Source organism: Periplaneta americana, chromosome 15 (assembly GCF_040183065.1).
Source record: "Periplaneta americana isolate PAMFEO1 chromosome 15, P.americana_PAMFEO1_priV1, whole genome shotgun sequence".
Lineage (NCBI taxonomy): Eukaryota > Metazoa > Arthropoda > Insecta > Blattodea > Blattidae > Periplaneta > Periplaneta americana.
In genome coordinates, this window is record NC_091131.1 from 133191315 (window position 1) to 133213553 (window position 22239).

Genomic DNA, 22239 nt, shown 5'->3' on the forward strand with positions numbered 1-22239 from the left:
GTTCGCATCGCAGGCAGGCGAATTCTACAATGAGGGTATAGAAAGACTTGTGCCACGACTTGATAAATGCCTCAATAATGGTGGAGATTATGTTGGGAAGTAAATGAAGTGTGGGGAATACAATGCAACAAAAATGGTTTGTAAATAACTTCCTGTTTACTTACTACATCCTTTTGGAACTTACTTTAAGAACACACCTCTTATATCAAAACCCATGTATATATCACTAGCGTGTAAATGTGTAGATATGTACACTCAAAGCATGTACGTAGTATTACTAAAATCATGTAATGGGGCATGTTGTAAATAAATATTATAAAAAAAACACACACATGCACGCACTCACACATATATGTATATACATACACATACCACACATACATACTTTTTTTCTTTTACGGGACTCAAAGGCTCTCACTACAGCCTGAGGCTTATTATGCTTACCACTGCTATTCTGTCAATGATTAGATAGCCGAACAGTGGCACTCTTATACAGACCCAGAAACAAAATTTGGGCCAACTCTTGAATATCCTTACAGAGCGTTACAATGTTCCCTGTCAGTATAACATTGGACCCGGACTGTCGATTGTGAGGAGATCAACATGTCACGTGGGGAAGAGAGCTTCTGTCTCATCGTTATAGCTCAGGTTGTTGTTACATTGTCTGAATGTCGTGCAGAAGGGTATGGGTTCGGGTCACATTGGTGGCAGGATTATTTTTTTTACATGAATTTTTGTTAAGAAATCTGCGACCGAAGTTTCATTTTGTTTTTTTCCGTATGTGGAATAATTATTTCCCATTCTTGTGGGATTTTATTTGGCTTGACCTGGCAGAGAACAATAAAAAAATAAAAATCAATTGGAAGATCCAATTTGTCTTCCAAATTAAAAATAATCATAGTAACGAAAAAAATATTATTAAACAAAACTGGTGAACCTAATACCTTGTCCACCACCCGTCCACTTCTGCAATTGCTCTGACTCTACAAGGCATGGAATCGACGAGCTGGCAGAAATAATCCCGATCCTGGCAAGGTCTTCCCAGAACTTGACCCCATAGCTCATTCTGATTCTGAGGAGGCTCATTTTTTTTACAACTCGCACCTCCATCTCTGCTCCTTCAACTTCGCCTGAACATTTTCTATTATGTTCAAATCTGGCAACTTAGGCGACCAGGTAATCACTTTGATCTCAGGTCTCCCCGAGAACCAGGCTTGAATGGCCTGTGCTGTGTGCACTGAAAAGTTATCCTGCTGGAACAATAACGTTCCTTGGGGATAAAATTCCCAGGTGGATGGGAGGAACACAATCCCCAAAATGTGTCTATACTGTGCCAAATCCAAGCGGCCATAGATCCTCTCTAAGACACCAGCCCCAGCATGACACACTAATGCATCCCGACCTGCCATGTTGGTTCACATATCGCAGATCATACCTATGGCAGGGCTCCCGATAGACTCCAACAGGACTGCTGTAATCGGTCGAGATGGCAGTTTCGTCGGAGAAAATTGCTTTCGTCCAATCAAAATTGTCAACTACACACAAAGGTGAGGCGATCTACAGCTTGTTCCCCAGTCATTTTTCTTTAGTCATTGCTTGGTAGTGTCTGATATCATAATCTGTTCTCAGATAGTTAATAACCATTGCGATACAATGCCTTCAGTTGACGAGCATAGTGGAAGGAGTTCTCGAAATACGCCCTGTCTAAATCTTCATCCTGTCTTCTGGTTGAAACATGCAGACGTCCAGAACCAGAGCGTCTACTGACCTCCCCATGATTCCGATAACAATGAGCCCACCTTTTCACTACAGAACGAGAAACTCCTAGAGTACGGCTCGCCTCTCAAGCTAAAAAGCCATCTTGGATCAGAGCAATTAATTGAAGCCTCCATTCTCTCCAGTCCGCCATTGTAAAGTGGACTTGGCTCCACCACTTGGATCGACATAATGACTATTAACGTTTATACATGTCTAATAATGACGAGGGTAATGATTAGGGTGACCAGATTCACATCGATAAAAAAGAGGACATAAAGCTTAAAAAAGGAGGACATTGTTCAAAAAAAGAGGACAGAAAATATGTACTTAGATTTAGGCTTAGGCCTATATCATACTTTAAATTACGTCAATATCTATTTTATTACAAAATATTTACAGTACAGATTTAAGTAAATTAATGTATGTTAATATCTATTTTATTACAAAATAATTATGAAAAAATTTAATAATAATGATTTTTCAGTTAGCTACATATAGAAGTCAAGGGAACTACAATTATTAAAGAGGACAGAAAATATCTATTTAGATTTACATTTGCACCTCAATCTCTCGATTTACTAGCAATCTCTGAGCCCAGATCACATATATAACAGATTGGCCATCCCAATGTTAAAAGCGGTAACTTGTAGAAGAAAACAACCACCTGGATCGCCACTGTCGATTAGTAATGACCGCTAGATGGAAGTACAATTGCTTCATGCAATTCAAATGGGAGTTATAACGTGACTACTTCTACTGTCGCTAGATGGCAGCATAGTGAAATTGATAAAAGTGGTTGTCTTCAAAGCCCATAAGAGTGATAAATCTGTTATGTGATCAGAGATGGAAGTTCAGTTGTTCCATGCAATTCAAATGAGAGTTATAAAGTGATTTCTTTTGCAGTAGCTAGATTGCAGCATAGTGAAATTTATAAAAGTTGTTGCCGTCAAAGCCTATAAGGCTGAGCAATCTGTTATATATGTGATCAGGACTCTGAGCAACGGCCATAACAAGGAGGAGCAAAGAGAGTTATGATCGTTGGCAAAGAGTATATTCCATGTTCCCACCTAAGGACAAATTATTTCAAAAAGGCGTTAAATCAGATAATTTAAAAATATCAGGCATACAAGTTACAAAAAGGAGGATGCCCGGACCCCAGACAAAGGCCTAACAAAGAAGGTCATATCCGGACAAAAGAGAACACATCTGGTCACCCTAGTAACAATAATAATAATAATAATAATAATAATAATAATAATAATAATAATAATAATAATAATAATAATAATAATCAATCTTCTTAATGTATCCAGCTGTTTGCTGACAACATAAAGTCCACTATAGTCCATTGTAGTCTATTCAGTTTTTGTTTTTCAACAGCTGCCAAAGCGATTGCATGTCTACCACTGCTTTGAAGCACTGAGCATGCGCAGCAGTGGCGTATGCAGAATTTTGTCAAGGAGCAGTCATTATTAAAATTGTTTTCAATTTACATTGTCAATATTTTTAATTTTGTGTATTATTATTATTATTATTATTATTATTATTATTATTATTATCATTATTATGTGCGATATATTTATTAATAATATTATATATTATATAGTTATATAAAAAATATGAACTCTCAAATGCACAAAACGTTAAATGAACATTTCACAATAGAGTTAGAACTCAAACTAACAAACAGGTGAATACAGTTCTTAAAATGAATTTAAAATCGACAATGCTCAATATTTAACATCTGCACTGTAGAACTGTCAAAACAATCTTTTCAACAAGTTTCACAAGTTAAATTTCATATTGTCTATGCTTCATTTTATTACAAGGTCGGTACTAGGCAGTAGGTCTCTCTATAATAAAAATGACATTGTTATAATTCAAACGCGCCACAGCACTAAGCACAGGGATTATATTGAAGAAAGGGTAGGAGGACTGTCTTAGGTCGACGTAGATTTTGTTACTCTGACAGTGTAAAATTAGTTAAGGGAAAACGATTATGGATTAAAAAAATAATCATATCTAAGTATGTCATTTTTTTTAAGTCCTGCATAGAACTGGAATATATCAGTCCCCTAACTGCTCATTGTGCAACTCAAACCAAGAAATGGATTCGGAACACCTCAAAATCTGTGGTTCAGTGGCTGACCATGATTATCTTTGAAAAATATTGGAGTGCAAGAGGTCAAATAACTTTATTGTCAAATGCCTGGCATTAGAAAACAATAACAACATTTTTTTTAAGTTCAAAGGGAAGGTTCAAACCTGGTAAATCCCCTCTTGCATACGCTGCTGAAGTGCAGTATGTTATAACCGGAACTTGGAAAATTCAGGTGGCCCAAATTTTGTTTCTGGATCTGTACAAGTACAGCATACAGCACTGTAAACTTAACCCGGTCTACGGTATTGATGATGGTGATGATGATGATGATGATGATGATGATGATGATGATGATGATATGGGAATTAATGTTGGCGAAATGAGTCCGAGGTCCAATGCTGAAAGTCAGCCAGCAATTCTGCTTCAATTGGTTGAGGAAAACCTCGGAAAAAACCCCAACCAGGATTTCAACCTGGGCCCACTCTTTTCATGGTCAGACGTGCTAACCGTTACACCATAGTGGTGGACCACACACATACATGCACACGCACGCACACATAGAGAGACAACACGCACGCACACACAGAGACATATACACATGCACACACGTGTACACGTATACACACACACACACAATTTTTTTTATGAAGTTAGTGTTCACCTAATTTTTCCATAGCCTTTCAATGGGACAGAAAAATAAGAGTAATATAAATAGCTTACATGTTTAGACCTTACATTATTGAGTCTCTGATATACACTTGTGAAAATATGATATTTTTTTCTTTTAGATTAAACTCTGTTATTCGTACAGTCACTCCTTGTTTTTCCTTCTTCCTATACATAATTTACTCCAACTGAGGTTCTGACTGATATGTACCAGTACATCATATTATTCTCATCATATTTATTATATTTATATTTTGCTCACTATAACATAGTTCTAGTAAACTACTATTAAACTAATCCTCATCATTTAATCAACTAACTATCTCAACTCATTTATAATTCTTTATATGTTGCATATAGACTGAACTGAATTACATTAACTCATAAATTAATCAATTTAAATACTATTATAGTCACAATACATCGTAAGATGAAGATTACATTCATAAATTAAGTTATTACTTTTTCGTATAGAGTTTATCTTAAATTAAATATACATGTACTAGTCATTAAAATTTAACTGAAGAATATTGCAGGAGAATCTTTAGTGTATTGTAAATATTCATAATTTAAAGATGTATGTCACTATTGTATTGATTTCATATTGTGGTATGCCGATAAACTATTAATATTTGACTATAATTATTTATTTACTGTGCCATCTTTGCTTATCTTTAAAAGTTAATAATTTACATTACAATTGTCGATACATTTGTATCATCTTCAGATGTAGAGTGTTAAATAAACATTTATGATGAAAACCTTGCCTTATGGTATGGAACTTATTATGATTTTCGGATCTTGCTAAAGTGAATTGCTATAACTTAACCTAATTTGGTCTATAATACACATGTTACATTCAGTTAAAATCATTTGCAGTCCATACAGTACAATTTAAAAGATTTAAAATTATTTAAAAGTGATATAAAACTATAAATAATTTTAAATCTTTTAAATTGTACTATATGGACTGCAAATGATTTTAACTGAATGTAACATGTATATTATAGACCAAATTAGGTTAAGTTAGAGCAATTCACTTTAGCAAGATCCGAAAATCATAATAAGTTCCATACCATAAGGCAAGGTTTTCATCATAAATGTTTATTTAACACTCTACATCTGAAGATGATACAAATGTATCGAAAACGTTAATGTAAATTATTAACTTTTAAAGATAAGCAAAGGTGGCACAGTAAATAAATAATTATAGTCAACTATTGTATTGATTAAGGCTGGTTGAGTGGAAGAGAAGGCCATATGGCCTTGACTCTGCCAGTGAAAATAAAACATTCTATTATCAGGCAGTACATCTCACTTGACGATATGTGTCAGAGGGAGAACAATTTAGTGTTTGTATACATCTGAAGTCTGATTAGTGTAATATGTTACTAGTCAGCGAAGTATGTAATGGAGAGAGAAAGAAACTGGCCACCCTACCCCATTATCTTCTGATTTAGTTGACTCATGAGTGATGCCTTATTAGTGTGTCACTTATGAGGCTCAAACCTGTCTTCGGGCATTGACTAAACAACAACTACCAATATACATAATTGCATAGAGATTTGTACAAGTAGTTATGATTTTGTCCATATATGTTTGTGAAGTGCGATCATTTGAGAATGAAGACGTCAATGTGTTAATGTCGATGTAGACTTGGGACATAAGATTAGCTACAATAAGTCAGACTTTGTAAAACAACTTCAACCATTCCACGATAATTTTTTGCTGATAATTATCAGTGAAATGGTTGATGTTGTTTTGTGAAGTCTGGAAGGTTATAACCTTGTGGTTAGTCTAAAAAATTGGTTTAAATTTTTACAACAAAGTCATAAACCATCCCACCAATAACCTTATGGTAAGTCTAAAAAATTGATTTAATTTTTCATAGCAAAGACATGATAAAACTTAAACTAACTTCGTATTTTTGTATTTTTAGATTACAATAGAACCTCGTTAATATATTCCCGCTTATAATGCTTTCCCCATCATTATGCTCTTTTTATACGGTCTCTGGACATTTCACATAGGCCTATAATCTTGCATAATTTTATCCTCTTGTAAAGTTTTAAAATCTCACTTGTAGTGCTTTTTTCAGATCGGAAATGAGTAAAAAATTCCGTACAAAATTTCGAAACATGCGATTTAAAAGCATGGTGAAGAAATATGTTGCTTTGACTGTACTGAGGATCACTGCACCACAAATGCAAGAGAGAAATTTCACCCTCTACCTGAAAAAATCATCCGATCAGCACTGTTGGAAGTTGTATTTAGGCCATGAGCGTAACTCAGTCGGTTAAGGCGCTTGCCTGCTGGTCTGAAGTTGCGCTCGGGCACGGGTTCGATCCCTGCTTGGGCTGATTACCTGGTTGGGTTTTTTCCGAGGTTTTCCCCAACCGTAAGGTGAATCCCAGGTAACCCATGGCGAATCCTCGGCCTCATCTCACCAAATACCATCTCGCTATCACCAATCTCATCGATGCTAAATAACCTTATAGTTGATACAGCGTCGTTAAATAACCAACTTAAAAAAAAAGTTGTATTTACTGGTACTTTTTTTTGTATGAAGTATTTTAACACTCAAAAATCTTCCTGTCAATACATTCCTGTCCTTTCTGTAAAATTTAGCCAAACTTTGAATTCTGTGGAGTGTGAAGTAAGTTTTATAGTGCAAAATGGCAAAGCGGAAATCTCTGTCTATAAGTAAAAAATTACATTAGTGTTACTGCTAGCAGTGTATCAAGCTAAGTTGTCTGTAGTTCCTTGAACCATATAGAAAAATGTTACCATTCATAATAGCAATACAAACATATGGGAAACAACAATCAAAGACTTTTTTCGTATGAAATGAGTTATTTGCATTTTGCACTGTAACTAAAGCACAATATAATATGTTTCATATGAAGTAGTGTCTAAATTGTTTTCCCCATTTCATAAATTATGTCCCATCTATAACGCTATCCCACTTATAATGCTTTAAGGCCACAGTCCCTTGACGAGCATATTAATGGGGTTATACTGTATATTCAAAAGCTAAAATTCAAATTCAATACTGATGTTAATTTATTAAGGATGTTTAATTGACTACTACATTACGAACGTGTTTAATCAGTAGAAGATAATCATATTATAGCCTATTAACATTTTGGAGGTCGGCCAAAATGAAGTAAGAAGTTTAAGGAATCTGTAACACTCAAAAGGTTGGGAAGCATTGATTTAGAATGGCTCGCCTAATTTTACTGGCTACCATATATAAGTTTGTATAGCTTAATGAAAGTATGCTACTTTGTATTGTATATATTTGTATAGTTTTGGCCGATGAATTGTATATGCTTTAAATTGAATAGTAATCTATATAGCTCTACTGATAAATTGTTTGTGTTTGTAATTTGAAGTAGTTTGCATGATATGTATTATCAATTTCTGTATATCACAACTGGTTGAATTGTTTATGCCTTAAATTTAATTAAATTGTTTTGTATTATAATATAGCTAAACTTATGAATGATCGTTTGCGTTTGTAAATTTAATAATCTGATTGGCTATGTATTGTATACTTTTAGTAGAGCCATCGATGTAGCTCAGTCGGCAGACTCGCTGGGCTGCTGATCCGGAGCTGCGTTCGGGCTTGGGTTGGATCCCCCTTTGGACTTTGGTTTCTTCCGAGGTTTTCCACAGCCGTGGGGCTGAAGCCGGATGGTCTATGGCGAGTCCTTGGCATCAACCCCTTTGATTTGATTACCCCCTTTGATTTGATTACCTGGTTGGGTTTTTCCGAGGTTTCCCCCACCGAAAAGGCAAATGCCGGGTAATATTTTGGCGAATCCTCAGACCTCATTTCATCTCACTACATCTCGCCAAAATGTAAAAAAAAAATTGTACAACATTGTAAAAATTGTAGAAAATTACTAAATTGTAAAACTATAAAAATTTGTAAAAATTGTAATTGTAATATTGTAAAATGTTGACATGTTCCACATCTTAAAGCTTCATTGCTCATGTAAGATCTATGGAATAAAATAAATGAATGAATGAATGAATGAATGAACCAGATACAACACATTGCGCATGTGCAATAAACAAGAGCGCCTATATATACAGAGTGAACAATAAGTATGGAATATTGCTAATAACTTCTTAAATTTTAATTTTTCAAAAAAAAGTTTTATACAAAAGCTGTTGGAGATAAATCATAAATATGATACCAGTGTTTGAAAAAAGAGTTCGCTGTTCAGGCATACAGAGTGTGACAGTAAACTTTGCTTTTTAAATGGCTCCCTATATTATAATTTACATATTCCGAATCTCCATTAAATTTTATGTATGAATGTGTAGAAAGTTTATACATTCACCCGTTTTATATCCTTTAAATATATATTAAACTTGTTTCGAGGACTTCAAACTTGAGACAAATAAGTATGTAAAATCATGCTGAATAGGCCATAAAAGTAAACAAAACGCTATGACTACCAAATTTTACTACAGATGCTCAAAAATGAGAACTATTCACAGCCAAACAATGTCCGAGTTTATCACGAAAACAGTCTACTGTAAATATGAGATGGAAGATATCAGTCATGTAACTGTGAGAAAGATAAAGGAATGTTTCCATGATAGACTGGGACATTGTTTGGTTGTGAATGGTTCTCATTTTGAGGATCTGTTGTCAAGTTTGGTTAGTCATAGTGTTTTGTTTCGTTTCATGGCCTATTTAACATGATTTTACATACTGGTACTTATTTGTCTCAAGTTTGAAGTAGTAGCCTACATGAAACAAGTTTAATAAATAGTTAAAAGACATGAAACTGGTGAATGGGTTTAATTTGTACATATTCATACGTACAATTTAATGGAGATTCGAAATATGTAAATTTTAATATAGAGTGTCATTTAAAAAAAATTAAAATTTACTGTCACACATGTATAACTGAATAATTAACTTTTTTAAACACTGGTATCTTATTATATAGTTTTTCTCCAACAGCTTTTGTATAAAACTTTTTTTTTTTTTTTGTAAAACTAAAATTTAAGAAGTTATTTGCAATATTCCATACCGGTACTTATTGTTCACTCTGTATACACTACTCGTACTTGTCAATCATCGATCAACAGAGAACAAAGACAGTTGTGTTTAACTGAGCTCCATAAAGCCCAGACACTGACACAGTAATGTAAGGTTATAGCTCCGTGCATGGGTACATTCACCTGAAGTGGTAAATATAGTGGAGAATTGTGTCTTTGTATTACTAATCGAGACTTACAGTGGATACTAAGTTAATTTCGAACACGACAGAAGTGAATTGTGAAAGCAACATGGGGGTTGAGCTAATGTGTGTATCGAGCAAGAATAGGAAGATTCACGAAATAAAGTGTTGAAGTGTTTGGAAGTCAGAGTCCCTTGGACTATAATCGACTGCTTTGGGCAATAGGAATAGTATTGACAATATTACTGATAATTGGATATGCTGAGTTAAACCTGGGCCGACAAATGGAAAATACTTTTCTTTTAGTGTATTCTGAGTGTTGCTTGAGGTTAAGGAATGGATGATCAAACTAAAGTGAACTGGAAATTCATATCAAGATTTAGCAATATTATTAAAATAATGAGAGGATCCCAGTGAGTAAAACCGTGTGAAAGTTGAGTGTTAAAAAGGTACCAGTATAGCAATTTTTTTTCTATTTTTTTTTTTTTGTAATTAGGGAGGGGAGTTAGGAAAGTGTTAGTATAGGTATTTTAAACAGGGTAGACAGTTAAAATTTGAGAACGATATTTTTAAAGAGTAATAATGAACAATAGAATATACAGTATAAAAAATAGTAGATTCTCGTCGCAATAACTTGAAATGCATAAAATGTAAAAGGCTGAAATAGGAAAAGTAAGATGAAATACCGGTACAAGAAGAACATAATTATAGATAAATTGTTAGAAAGAATAGAATGCAGGAGTGGAGTGAGTCGAGTGCACGATCTTAGAGTAATAATAACAGATGGTACATATTTAAGACCAGTAAGGAGAAAGAGACTGTTTGGATGAAGAATGGATAGAACATAGAAAAATTGTCTCTGGCACCAGAACCTGAACTGGGTTTTCAGCTCTACATGCTGATGCTTTATCCACTACGCCACACCAGAGTCCAGTTCCAATGCCAAACGAATCCTCTCAGTTTTCCCTTTGGTGGCCTACCCTCATGTACTGTGTCAAAGAATATGTGACAGTGGCACAATGTCCAATGCACTACATACAGAGATGCACTCATTACAAGTGACTAAGTAGCCGGGATCCGATGGGATGAGTGCTGTCTTTAATCACTAAGTGATTACTTACGCATATCATATTATTATGATGTACCAAAGTACATATGATATTTCCATGCAGGAATTCTGAGTTATCATATGATGAAGGATGGATAGAACAGAGACTGTTTGAAGTTAAATTAATATCAGGATTAGTGGAGTTATTAGTTAAATTGACTGTCGGGATTTCATATTAATTGTAGGAAAATGTAATAGAAAGTTATGGTAGAACCTGTATATGAAAATGTGATGATACACCATAACTTTTATATATGTCGATGAGAATAAATATTATCATTATCATATGTTACTTGTGGACAGTAATGCGAAACTTGTTGCCTACATACATGTGGACTCCCATCAACACTCAGAGCCTTTTTTTTTTCTGGTACTGGGAACTGTATAATTGATTGTGGCCAGAGTTATGAAGATGATTGTCAAAATAAAGTATACATTGATGAAGATTGTAACGAACTAGACCTACTATAAAGTAAAGAGGACAGAAATTCAGAAAATTATAATCAATGCTTATTTGTCCTTTTGTTTAATTTAATTATGCTTTTTCTCAAAATACCAACTGTTTTGTAATTTAATGTGTTTGTTCCAGTCTTAAAATGTTTTACCTACAATAAGCATTCCAATTAAAATTAAAATACAGTACATTTTAAAGAATTTTTCAACATACAGTCTAATTGGAGATGTATGCAATGTAGAGGGAAAGGAACTGGCCACCCTACCCCATTATCTCCTGGCCTAGTCACCTCATGAGTGATTCCTTACTGGTAACACTTATGAGGTTCAGACCTGTCTTTGGACAAATGACTAAACAAAAAAAAAAAAAAAAAACAAAAAAACTATATTTTATTTCTATTGAATTACGAAATAAATCATTGCCATTTTTTTAATTTCAGCAGGTGGTTCCTTACCACTAATTGGTATGAACTTGAGATATGTGATTCTGCACATTTTTTTTGACACGATGATGAAAAATTAATTTTTTTAAACCACAACCATATATTTCTTGGACTCTTGGAAAGAGTAGGCAAAATTACTGAAAAGTGATAGCTTGCTGAAAACCCGCATATAACCCCGAGTGACTTTTATTTATGGACTAATTTAAAGGACAGAGTTCATAAATAATATCTTTACACATGAGTCTTACATGAATTATAATGAGGCAGCAATAGCCAACATTATGAAAGGAAAATTGTAATGAGTAAATAAAATTGTGTTTACTCATCACTGTGCCTGTATTAGAGCAAATAGCGAATTTTTTTCAGCATTTCCTCTGTCGATTTTTCCATTAATACCGTATTTTGTCTTGTATTTTTAAAGTCAGTTTTTCATCAGCACTGTATCAACTGCACTAGTGGAAATGATGATAGTAAAATGGTATTGAGCGAGATGAGATCTATGATTCGTCATGGGATTACCTGACATTCGTGTTATAGTTTGGGAAAATCTCGAAAAAGTCCAATCAGGTAATTAGACCTAGCTAGCCAAAACGGAATCTGAGCGCAGTCTCAGATCATGAGTTTCACCCGCTAACCCTAAGCTGTGCTGATGGCTCATTGTAATAAATCTGTGCATCTACTCTGTTTTTCTGATCGTTGACTTAAGAATGAAAGAGTGTATGGGCTATTCTGGCTATTGGCTCCTTCTAACTACAACCCCAGATGATATATAGATTGCTCATTCCTATGTTAAAATCGGTTGCACTTTGAAGAGAACAACTGCAAGGATCGCCACCCGTCTGCCGTAAACAAACACAAGATGGCAGTACAGTCGCTAATGCAATTCAAATGGGAGTTATGACGTGACTCCTTATGTAATAACTAGATGGCAGCATAGTAAACCTGGCAAAAGTTGTTACCGTCAAAACCTATAATGCCGATCAATCTGGGTATATATGATCTAGGCTACAATCAACAGTGTTGCACATTAAATGTATGACTGTAGTTGCAAAATGTCAACTTTATGTTTGGTACCAATGACATTTACCTTTATAATAGCAGCTTGAAGACGTCTACTTAGTTCATTATCCTTCATATATGTTACTGCATCATCAACACTAAATCCTAATCTTAGCAGAAATTCCATTGGTGGTTCTTGCTCTGAGAAGGAGATTACAGAATCACTGTCTGTATATTTCTCTTTATTTTCGAGGAAGGACGGCTGCAGAAAGAAATGAAACATTTGGATTGTTAATTTGATGGAGAAAAAAGAATAAAAGAGGAGCAGGAAAAGGAGAAGAAGATAAAGGAGAATGATAACAGTGAGAAGAACAGAACAGGCGAAAAAATAAGAGGGGGGATAAGAAGATAAATAAGGAAAAGAAGAAATAAGTACAAAACTTCAAAGGTATATATATATATATATATATATATATATATATATATATATTTATACAGGGTGGAAGTGAAATAACCCTTCGGATTTTTAACCTGCGGATTTTTAAAGCGAATAGCTCATGTTGTATGTAACAAAAGAAACTGCAATACCATATTGGTGGAAAGTTCATAGTTTACTCAGAAAAAAATGTTTTTTCTCAAATGTTATTCGGTAATATTGCGAATTGAATCGTGAGTTTTGTCCATATCGATAGAAAATCTAATAAAGAATCATTTATCCCTCAATTGTATTTCAATAACTTGGGCAGTTTTCGTGTAAATTTAATTTAAAAACCACTAATTTCAAACAATCCACATCACAACATTGTAGATAGAGAAGGGAGCAGTACATGTACGCTGAGTTCGTTGATCTCTTACATCTGTATTGCGATACAAAAAAAGACTTTTAGAGGCGAGTTTTCCAGACTGCTGGAACTTCCAACTTAATTTCTAATTAATTATGCATTTAATCACAAAATGTAACATAGGTTTTCTATCATTCCTTTCAATCAGCAAGGTTACTTCACTTCCACCCTATATGAATTGTCCTTTACTGAAGAAGTGAAAGCTGCAGAGAGGTAGATGTGAAGACATGTAAAATAATTCTTAGATATTATAGGTGTTGAAAAAAAAAAAGAAACAGGCCTATTTTTCTGTCGATTTTATCAGCAGCACAGTGCATAAGTACCACACGTAAAGAAAAAATCAGGACTACTGTATCAGTATGTATACACACCTTCAGGCGTGGATCTAGAATTTAATAATGGGGGGGGGGGGCTAATAATAATTAACATATGAATACAGTAGTATAATCATAACACAGAACAATGGAATTAAAAACAAATAAATAAACCACAACAATATTGTCACTCTTAGGTTCTAAGTCTTCAATTAGTTCTAAAGGAGATGGTGACTGGCATGGAAAGTCAATTTAAATGTTACTTACAGTTTAACGAAGCTGAGGTCGACTGGGATGTTTCCTTGCAAAAAGTTCTATGACTTCATCCGGACTTATGTCAATGTTACGATGAATGTTGAGCAATACCAAACCATTCAGTCTGTCCTGGTTCATCGTCGATTTGAGTTAGGTTTTCACACGTCTCAGTGTTGAGAATGACCATTCCGTGGTGCAAGTTGTCACTGGCATGACACATAATAGGGTAAACAGCTCTCTTATATTGGGATAGATATTATTCCTAGTATAGGCACCGTGCATGGGTCTGGAAATCGTACTGGTGGCGCCGCGCAGTGTCTCAATTCGTAATTAACTACAGGCTAGCATTCATTCACTAGTCATGTGTGATATAGAAATTACATGCCGATAAAAAGCTGTAATATTAGTAAGAATAGGTTCGTTCATTCATAGTGTTCTGACCAAGGGCAGATCTTTCACTGCAAACCCAGAATTCTACAGGCTTTAATTATTTAATAGACGCAGTCGAAAGTTCAGTAGGCCCTACTACTAGAGGAGTGTAAAAATGTAACTACAGAGATCATGAAATATCAGTGTAGTCGTTCGGCATTTAAATTAGATTTCAGACCATTGAATGAGGGAGGAATAGTCGTATTACGAAAACAATGATATATGTATGATGTCATGACGTGTGTAATATTTATATGTGTATAATATCTCTACAAATTACGTATCATAATGTGTTTTCTAAAAGTAGTCATTTTTATGTTATGTTTTAAAAAACATTCGAGATTTATATAAGGGTATAAAGGAATTTAAGAACGCATATCAGCCAAGGGTAAACGTGATCAAGGATGAGAATGGTGACTTGCTTGCAGACTCTCCATCAATCCTAAACAGATGGAAAAACTATTTTGCGCAACTACTAAATGTACATAGGCCAAATAGAAATGATCGGGACGAAATTGAAATACAAACTGCTGAGCCATTTATACCCGAACCCACACTTTCAGAAGTCGAAATTGCGATAGAAAATCTGAAAAAGTACAAGTCTCCAGGTATCGATCAAATTCCAGCAGAATTAATACAAGAGGGTGGAAGTGCATTATATAGAGAAATTTTTAAACTTGTACTTGCTATTTGGGAAAAGGAAATTGTACCAGAACAATGGAAGGAGTCCATAATTGTACCTATTTTTAAAAAGGGGGACAAAACAACTGTGGTAACTTTCGAGGAATATCACTTTTGTTGACGTCGTACAAAATTTTGTCCAATATTCTTTTGAGAAGATTAACTCCGTACGTAGATGAAATTATTGGGGATCATCAGTGCGGTTTTCGGCGTAATAGATCGACTATTGATCAGATTTTTTGTATTCGACAGATAATGGAGAAAAAATGGGAGTATAAGGGTACAGTACATCAGTTATTCATAGATTTCAAAAAGGCATATGACTCGGTTAAGAGGGAAGTATTATATGATATTCTTATTGAATTTGGTATTCCCAAGAAACTAGTTCGATTAATTAAAATGTGTCTCAGTGAAACATACAGCAGAGTTCGTATAGGTCAGTTTCTATCTGATGCTTTTCCAATTCACTGCGGGCTAAAGCAGGGAGATGCACTATCACCTTTAGTTTTTAATTTCGCGCTTGAATATGCCATTAGGAAAGTTCAGGATAACAGGCAGGGTTTGGAATTGAACGGGTTACATCAGCTTCTTGTCTATGCGGATGACGTGAATATGTTAGGAGAAAATACACAAACGATTAGGGAAAACACGGAAATTTTACTTGAAGCAAGTAGAGCGATCGGTTTGGAAGTAAATCCCGAAAAGACAAAGTATATGATTATGTCTCGTGACCAGAATATTGTACGAAATGGAAATATAAAAATTGGAGATTTATCCTTCGAAGAGGTGGAAAAATTCAAATATCTTGGAGCAACAGTAACAAATATAAATGACACTCGGGAGGAAATTAAACGCAGAATAAATATGGGAAATGCCTGTTATTATTCGGTTGAGAAGCTCTTATCATCCAGTCTGCTGTCCAAAAATCTGAAAGTTAGAATTTATAAAACAGTTATATTACCGGTTCTTCTGTATGGTTGTGAAACTTGGACTCTCACTCTGAGAGAGGAACATAGGTTCAGGGGGTTTGAGAATAAGGTGCTTAGGAAAATATTTGGGGCTAAGCGGGATGAAGTTACAGGAGAATGGAGAAAGTTACATAACACAGAACTGCACGCATTGTATTCTTCACCTGACATAATTAGGAACATTAAATCCAGAAGTTTGAGATGGGCAGGGCATGTAGCACGTATGGGCGAATCCAGAAATGCATATAGAGTGTTAGTTGGGAGACCAGAGGGAAAAAGACCTTTAGGGAGGCCGAGACGTAGATGGGAGGATAATATTAAAATGGATTTGAGGGAGGTGGGGTATGATGATAGAGACTGGATTAATCTTGCACAGGATAGGGACCGCTGGCGGGCTTATGTGAGGGCGGCAATGAACCTTCGGGTTCCTTAAAAGCCATTTGTAAGTAAGTAAGTATGTAAGTTTATTTAACGACGCTCGAAACTGCCGAGTAGTTTCGACTTCTTCAGCTGTTAATCTGTTATCATGCAGATATGGTGAAGTAACAACAATGATCACTTTATCGGAGAGGTTTGTTTTTATTCCGGGAAAACCTGACTTCATCACCACCTTCTAATAGAGTAAATAATCCGCAATCAGCTGTTATGAATGTGTCACTCGATCTGCCACCGTAGCATTTAGATTTGAAGACCACCATTTGTTCCACGTTACGTGGCTGTTCCACTTTAACTTCAGTACAATCAGTTGTCACTCTGCATTTTGAGTAATCTACTTTCTTTGCAATATTGCGGGCATTGTTTCCTGAATACTTTTTCTGCTAGGCCAAAACACAAAACTACAGTAACAAACAGCATTAAAGTGGTGGTAAAAATACATCATAATTATAGTTGTACGATGACCTCCGAATATCGCCGTCATAGCAGAATACAGCAATTCAGTTTTCAATTTAATGTGAAAATATGAGTAGACTATTTTCTTCACTAATCTTACTATATGATTGTGTTTCAATTGGCAGCAATTTTAACAATATATTCAAAACCACAAATGTCACTACCATTAAGTCTGGTTAGATCTGTCTCATCTCTTTTTGAAGAATAATCTTGGAAACCTTGCATTTCATTAAACATATCATCTGTTCCTGAACTCTTGTCATAACATTTTTCTTATGTGACTTCAGTTCGGGATGTAATGGAATAGACACTTGAGTAGAGAATTCTCACAATTCAATTGTGAAAGAAAAACCAAAATCACTAAGAATGGTTTCATTTACTTCTTCTTATGGCTGACTACTTCATTTTTCGAAATAACACTTGTTGAGCATTCACCTTCCGTAATACTTAAATGTTCATCTTTTCTTCTTCTTTTTGCGTCTCTTTCATGTCTTTTCTAAGCTAGTTGAGATGAAGCAACTTTTTCTTGTAATCTTGTGGAAAAATACTGGGAACGATATGCTGGTTTTGGAAGTGTCCTGATCTCGTTCCCAATAAAATGAATACTGCAAATTCTTGTTGTGGGTGTTGGTTCCCAAGGTGAACCATCAGCACTTGAAGTCAAGAATTAAATATCGATATGAATACATTTAAAAATAAATATATATTACTGTTTCTAATATTATACATAATATATATGTAAGAACTCGGTAATTATGTACTATGTTTTTTTTTAATATAATAGCACATACAGCATTGAAATTTAAATTATAAATTCCCGTCATTGTTGACTTAATGGTTATTTATAAACATAATATAACATACAGATTCTATTTTTACATTAGTATATAATAATACTATGATTATTTACAAGCAGTGTAGCCTACTTACTTTTGTCTGCGTAGACTACTGCTTGGATCCACAATTAACATTGTTCCGCTTCAATTTTCTGTTTTGGGAATGAATATTCCTATAAGCATTACTGCACCAAAGAACACAGCAATTTGTGTTACCTTTCCGCTTTTTAGGATTATCCATATTTCTAATCATTTAACCTGAGACAAAGTACATTCATACGTTTCAAGCATAACTCTATCGCTGCTGTCCTGCAGTTAGTAACAACAGTCGCCGCCAGAGGAGCTTGCACGGTGCCTATGCAGCAAAGCTTCTATAGCCGTGTCTGGTTTTTTTGTTGCTCCTTCTAAAATTGAAACCACAAATGTAGCTCTCCTCTAAGCTCTGGAATAGTTCCTGGCAGATCCTGTTCATAAACTGTTGCAGCTTGTAGGATGACATCGATTTTTATTCGACAGATATTAGAGAAAAAAGGGAGTATAAGAAGGGTATAGTACAGCAGTTATTCACAGATTTCAAAAAGGCATATGACTCGGTTAAGAGAGAAGTTTTATATAATATTCTTATTGAATTTGGTATTCCCAAGAAACTAGTTCGATTATCCATGTTGAATCTTTCGTACACTACTTTTAACACTTGAATTTAAATAGAGATCTAGTAGGCTCTGAGGATGGTGTGAAGCACCGAAACAGCTGTAAGCTGTGTAATGCTTACACAATTAACACGAGTAAGATCGCCATTTAATCAATTATTTTTAGTTCGATTAATTAAAATGTTCTCAGTGAAACGTACAGCAGAGTCTGTATAGGCCAGTTTTTGTTGGATGCTTTTCCAATTCACTGCGGGCTAAAGCAAGGATATGCACTATCATCTTTACTTTTTAATTTTGCTCTAGAATATGCCATTATGAAAGTCCAGGATAACAGAGAGGGTTTGGAATTGAATGGGTTACATCAGCTGCATGTTTATGCGGATGATGTGAATATGTTAGGAGAAAATCTACAAACTATTATGGAAAACACAGGAATTTTACTTGAAGTAAGTAAAGAGATAGATTTGGAAGTACATTCTGAAAAGACAAAGTATATGATTATGTCTCGTGACCAGACCATAGTACGAAATGGAAGTATAAAAATTGCACAAATTTATCCTTTGAAGAGGTGGAAAAATTCAAATCTTGAAGCAACGGTAACAGAGAGGAAATTAAAAACAGAATAAATATGGGAAATGCCTGTTATTATTCGATTGAGAAGCTTTTGTCATCCAGTCTGCTCTCAAGGAAGCTGAAAGTTAGAATTTATAAAACAATTATATTACCAGTTGATCTGTATGGTTGTGAAACTTGGACTCTCACTTTGAGAGAGGAACAGAGGTTCTTAGGAAAATATTTGGAGCTAAGGGGGATGAAGTTATAGGAGAATGGGGAAAGTTACGCAATGCAGAACTGCATGCATTGTATTTTTCACCTGACATAGTTAGGAACATTAAATCCAGACGTTTGAGATGGCAGGGCATGTAGCACATATGGGCGAATCCAGAAATGCATGTAGAGTGTTAGTTGGGAGACTGGAGAGAAAAAGACCTTTGGAGAGGCCGAGACGTACATGGGAAGCTAATATTAAAATGGATTTGAGGGAGATGGGATATGATAGTAGAAAATGGATTAATCTTGCTCAGGATAGGGACCAAGGGCAGGCTTATGTGAGGGTAGCAATGAACCTCTGGGTTCTCTAAAAGCCATAAGTAAGTAAGTATACTTTCCATGATGAACAAAATAAACCTACATCCTTGAATTTTGTATCTATGTACAATATATCTGTAGGAAGCTCATTAGGTAGTTGCAATATTTCTTTCACCTCTTATCACAATACAGTACAACCCCGATTATCTGTCACCCTATTAACCAATCAGTGGATTATCCGACTCTCTTTCACTCTTTTTTTGCATACTGTACAGTACCTCACATTACTACGTACTTTCTACAGAGTGTGTTATTACAAGCCTTTACCCTTATACAGTATAGCTGCTGCTGCTGCTGCTGCCAAAAGGAAGTTACTTGTGGGTGTTTTCCAAACTTGTTAAATAGTCACTACCTGCTTCCAGAGAAATGATACCAGAATTTTTGCACAATTTATAGCAAACTTGTGCACCTGATCTATTGTGTCAGTGGTCGTACAGTGTAACTTCATCAAAATGTCTTATAAGTATTGAAAAACGATGCAATTGAGTGGTTTGAGAAAAGGGAAACCATAACTCGTCCCGCATCAGAATACGAGATTGTCGTTAAACTGTGCGTGATTTAATAAAAAAAGAAAAAGTGTATAAAGTTTGTAAATCCACAACATGAGACCTGTACTATTCATATCTTTCCACAGACAACTATCACAAGGAATTTCCTTGGCCCTTAAAAATTAGTCGTTAACAACCAGACTTAAATTAGTGAACTTCTGATCCATGTCAAACACAACACCATAGAGGAAATTACTTAATTTATGAAAATAATTTATGGTACGGACTATCCGATTTTTCGATTAACCATTCAGTCCACCCCCTTCATTAACACGGATATAGATGTTCTACTGTACAGTATCTGCATCCACTATGGATTTGTTAGAAATTTTATTTTGAAGTACTGTCTGAAATGGATATATTAGACAAGGACAGATTGAGGTGTTAATGATTTTATATTTTTGATCCGCTTGTAAATGTGGTAAAGAAATAAGCAGTTATAAATTTGTTCTTAGTTTCGTCAATGTTGAAAGAGGATCAAAATTAATCTCGTCATGAAAGTTGATACCCAGATAGCGAATAAGTTCAGGTAGTTCATTTCCAGCCAAGACGTGAAACTTTCCTTCAGACAGTTGACCCTTTTTAAATACATATGCCTTTACACTTGTTGATGTTAATATCTCGTCCGATTTCATGGAATTGTTGAACTGTGTGATTGAAGAGTGTTAAATAGGAATTTTCGTCTTTTCCAATGACAACAATATCAACTGCTACGCCCATTACAATTCTGTGTTGCGTGGGTAAAGGGAGATAAGTCATAAAAATGAGTTGGTTGATAAACGAAAATTAAACTTGGAACCCTTATGCAAATAATTTCCTGCACAAATAAAACACAACTGCTAGTATTCTTTTCATTTTTGCACACTCACTTGTATAATTTAACTTGTATGTTCATCTAGGGAACAAGAAAAAAAAAAGACTTATCTCCCTTTACCCGAACACCACAGAATTAATTTATCTTGAGATGGAGTTAAGTTAAATCCATAGTGAGCACTCATGCCGTGTTCACTTAATTCATTCAAAATATGATCAATCCATAGATTGAAAAGAATAGGTTACAAAGAGGAACTTTTTAACATGCCTAGTGATGGGTTTTGTTTTACCATTATTAGATTGAATCATTGTGATATTGCTTGTTAGCAAGGTGAAGACCAGATTTGCGAATTTATTGGAATAGGTAATGCTGTTAAATTATTCAAACCTGCTTTACAGGGGGCTACTACCTGAAAGCCAGATTTGCATAATATATTCGTTACTGGAGGTACGTTAACAGAAAGCCACAATTTAAGTCACACAAGTATTTGTGTGCACTCATAGTTGAGTTCTGGCTTCTTGTCAGCTCATGTGAGTTGTGTGAATATAAAGGAAAAATTGTGACGGTGTCGTGTATAGTTCCTGGGGTAGCTCAGTCGGTAGAGCATTCGCGCGCTAAGCAAAGGGTCCCGGGATCGATACCCGGCCCCGGAACAATTTTTCCTTGAAATTATTCAAACCTGCTTTACAGGGAGCTACTACCTGAAAGGCAGATTTGCGCTGTTAAGGTGTTTCTTAAGTGACTATTACCTATGTTATCAAAAGTTTCCTTACTTACTTACTTGTTTCTAAGGAACCTGGAGGTTCATTGCTGCCCTCACATAAGCCCGCCATTGGTCCCTATCCTGAGCAAGATTAATCCGGTCCCTACAATCATATTCCACCTCCCTCAAATCCATTTTAATATTATCTTCCCGCCTATGTCTCGGCCTCCCCAAAGGTCTTTTTCCCTCTGGCCTCCCAACTAACACTCTATATGCATTTCTGGATTCGTCCATACGTGCCACATGCCCTGCCCATCTCAAACGTCTGGATTTAATGTTCCTAATTATGTCAGGTGAAGAATACAATGCGTGCAGTTCTGTGTTGTGTAACTTTCTCCATTCCCCTGTAACTTCATCCCTCTTAGCC

At 35.2% G+C, this 22239-nt stretch overlaps 1 protein-coding gene across 1 annotated transcript in view; it reads right to left on the reverse strand.

The window, feature by feature from the left end:
- The window catches only part of LOC138715346 (titin homolog), a 91341-nt gene that overhangs the window by 44461 nt on the left and 24641 nt on the right, over positions 1-22239 (reverse strand). Inside the window, exon 3 of the mRNA XM_069848164.1 lies at positions 12821-12994. Coding sequence (XP_069704265.1) covers positions 12821-12994 — 174 coding nt within the window. The remainder of the gene's footprint in view (positions 1-12820; positions 12995-22239) is intronic.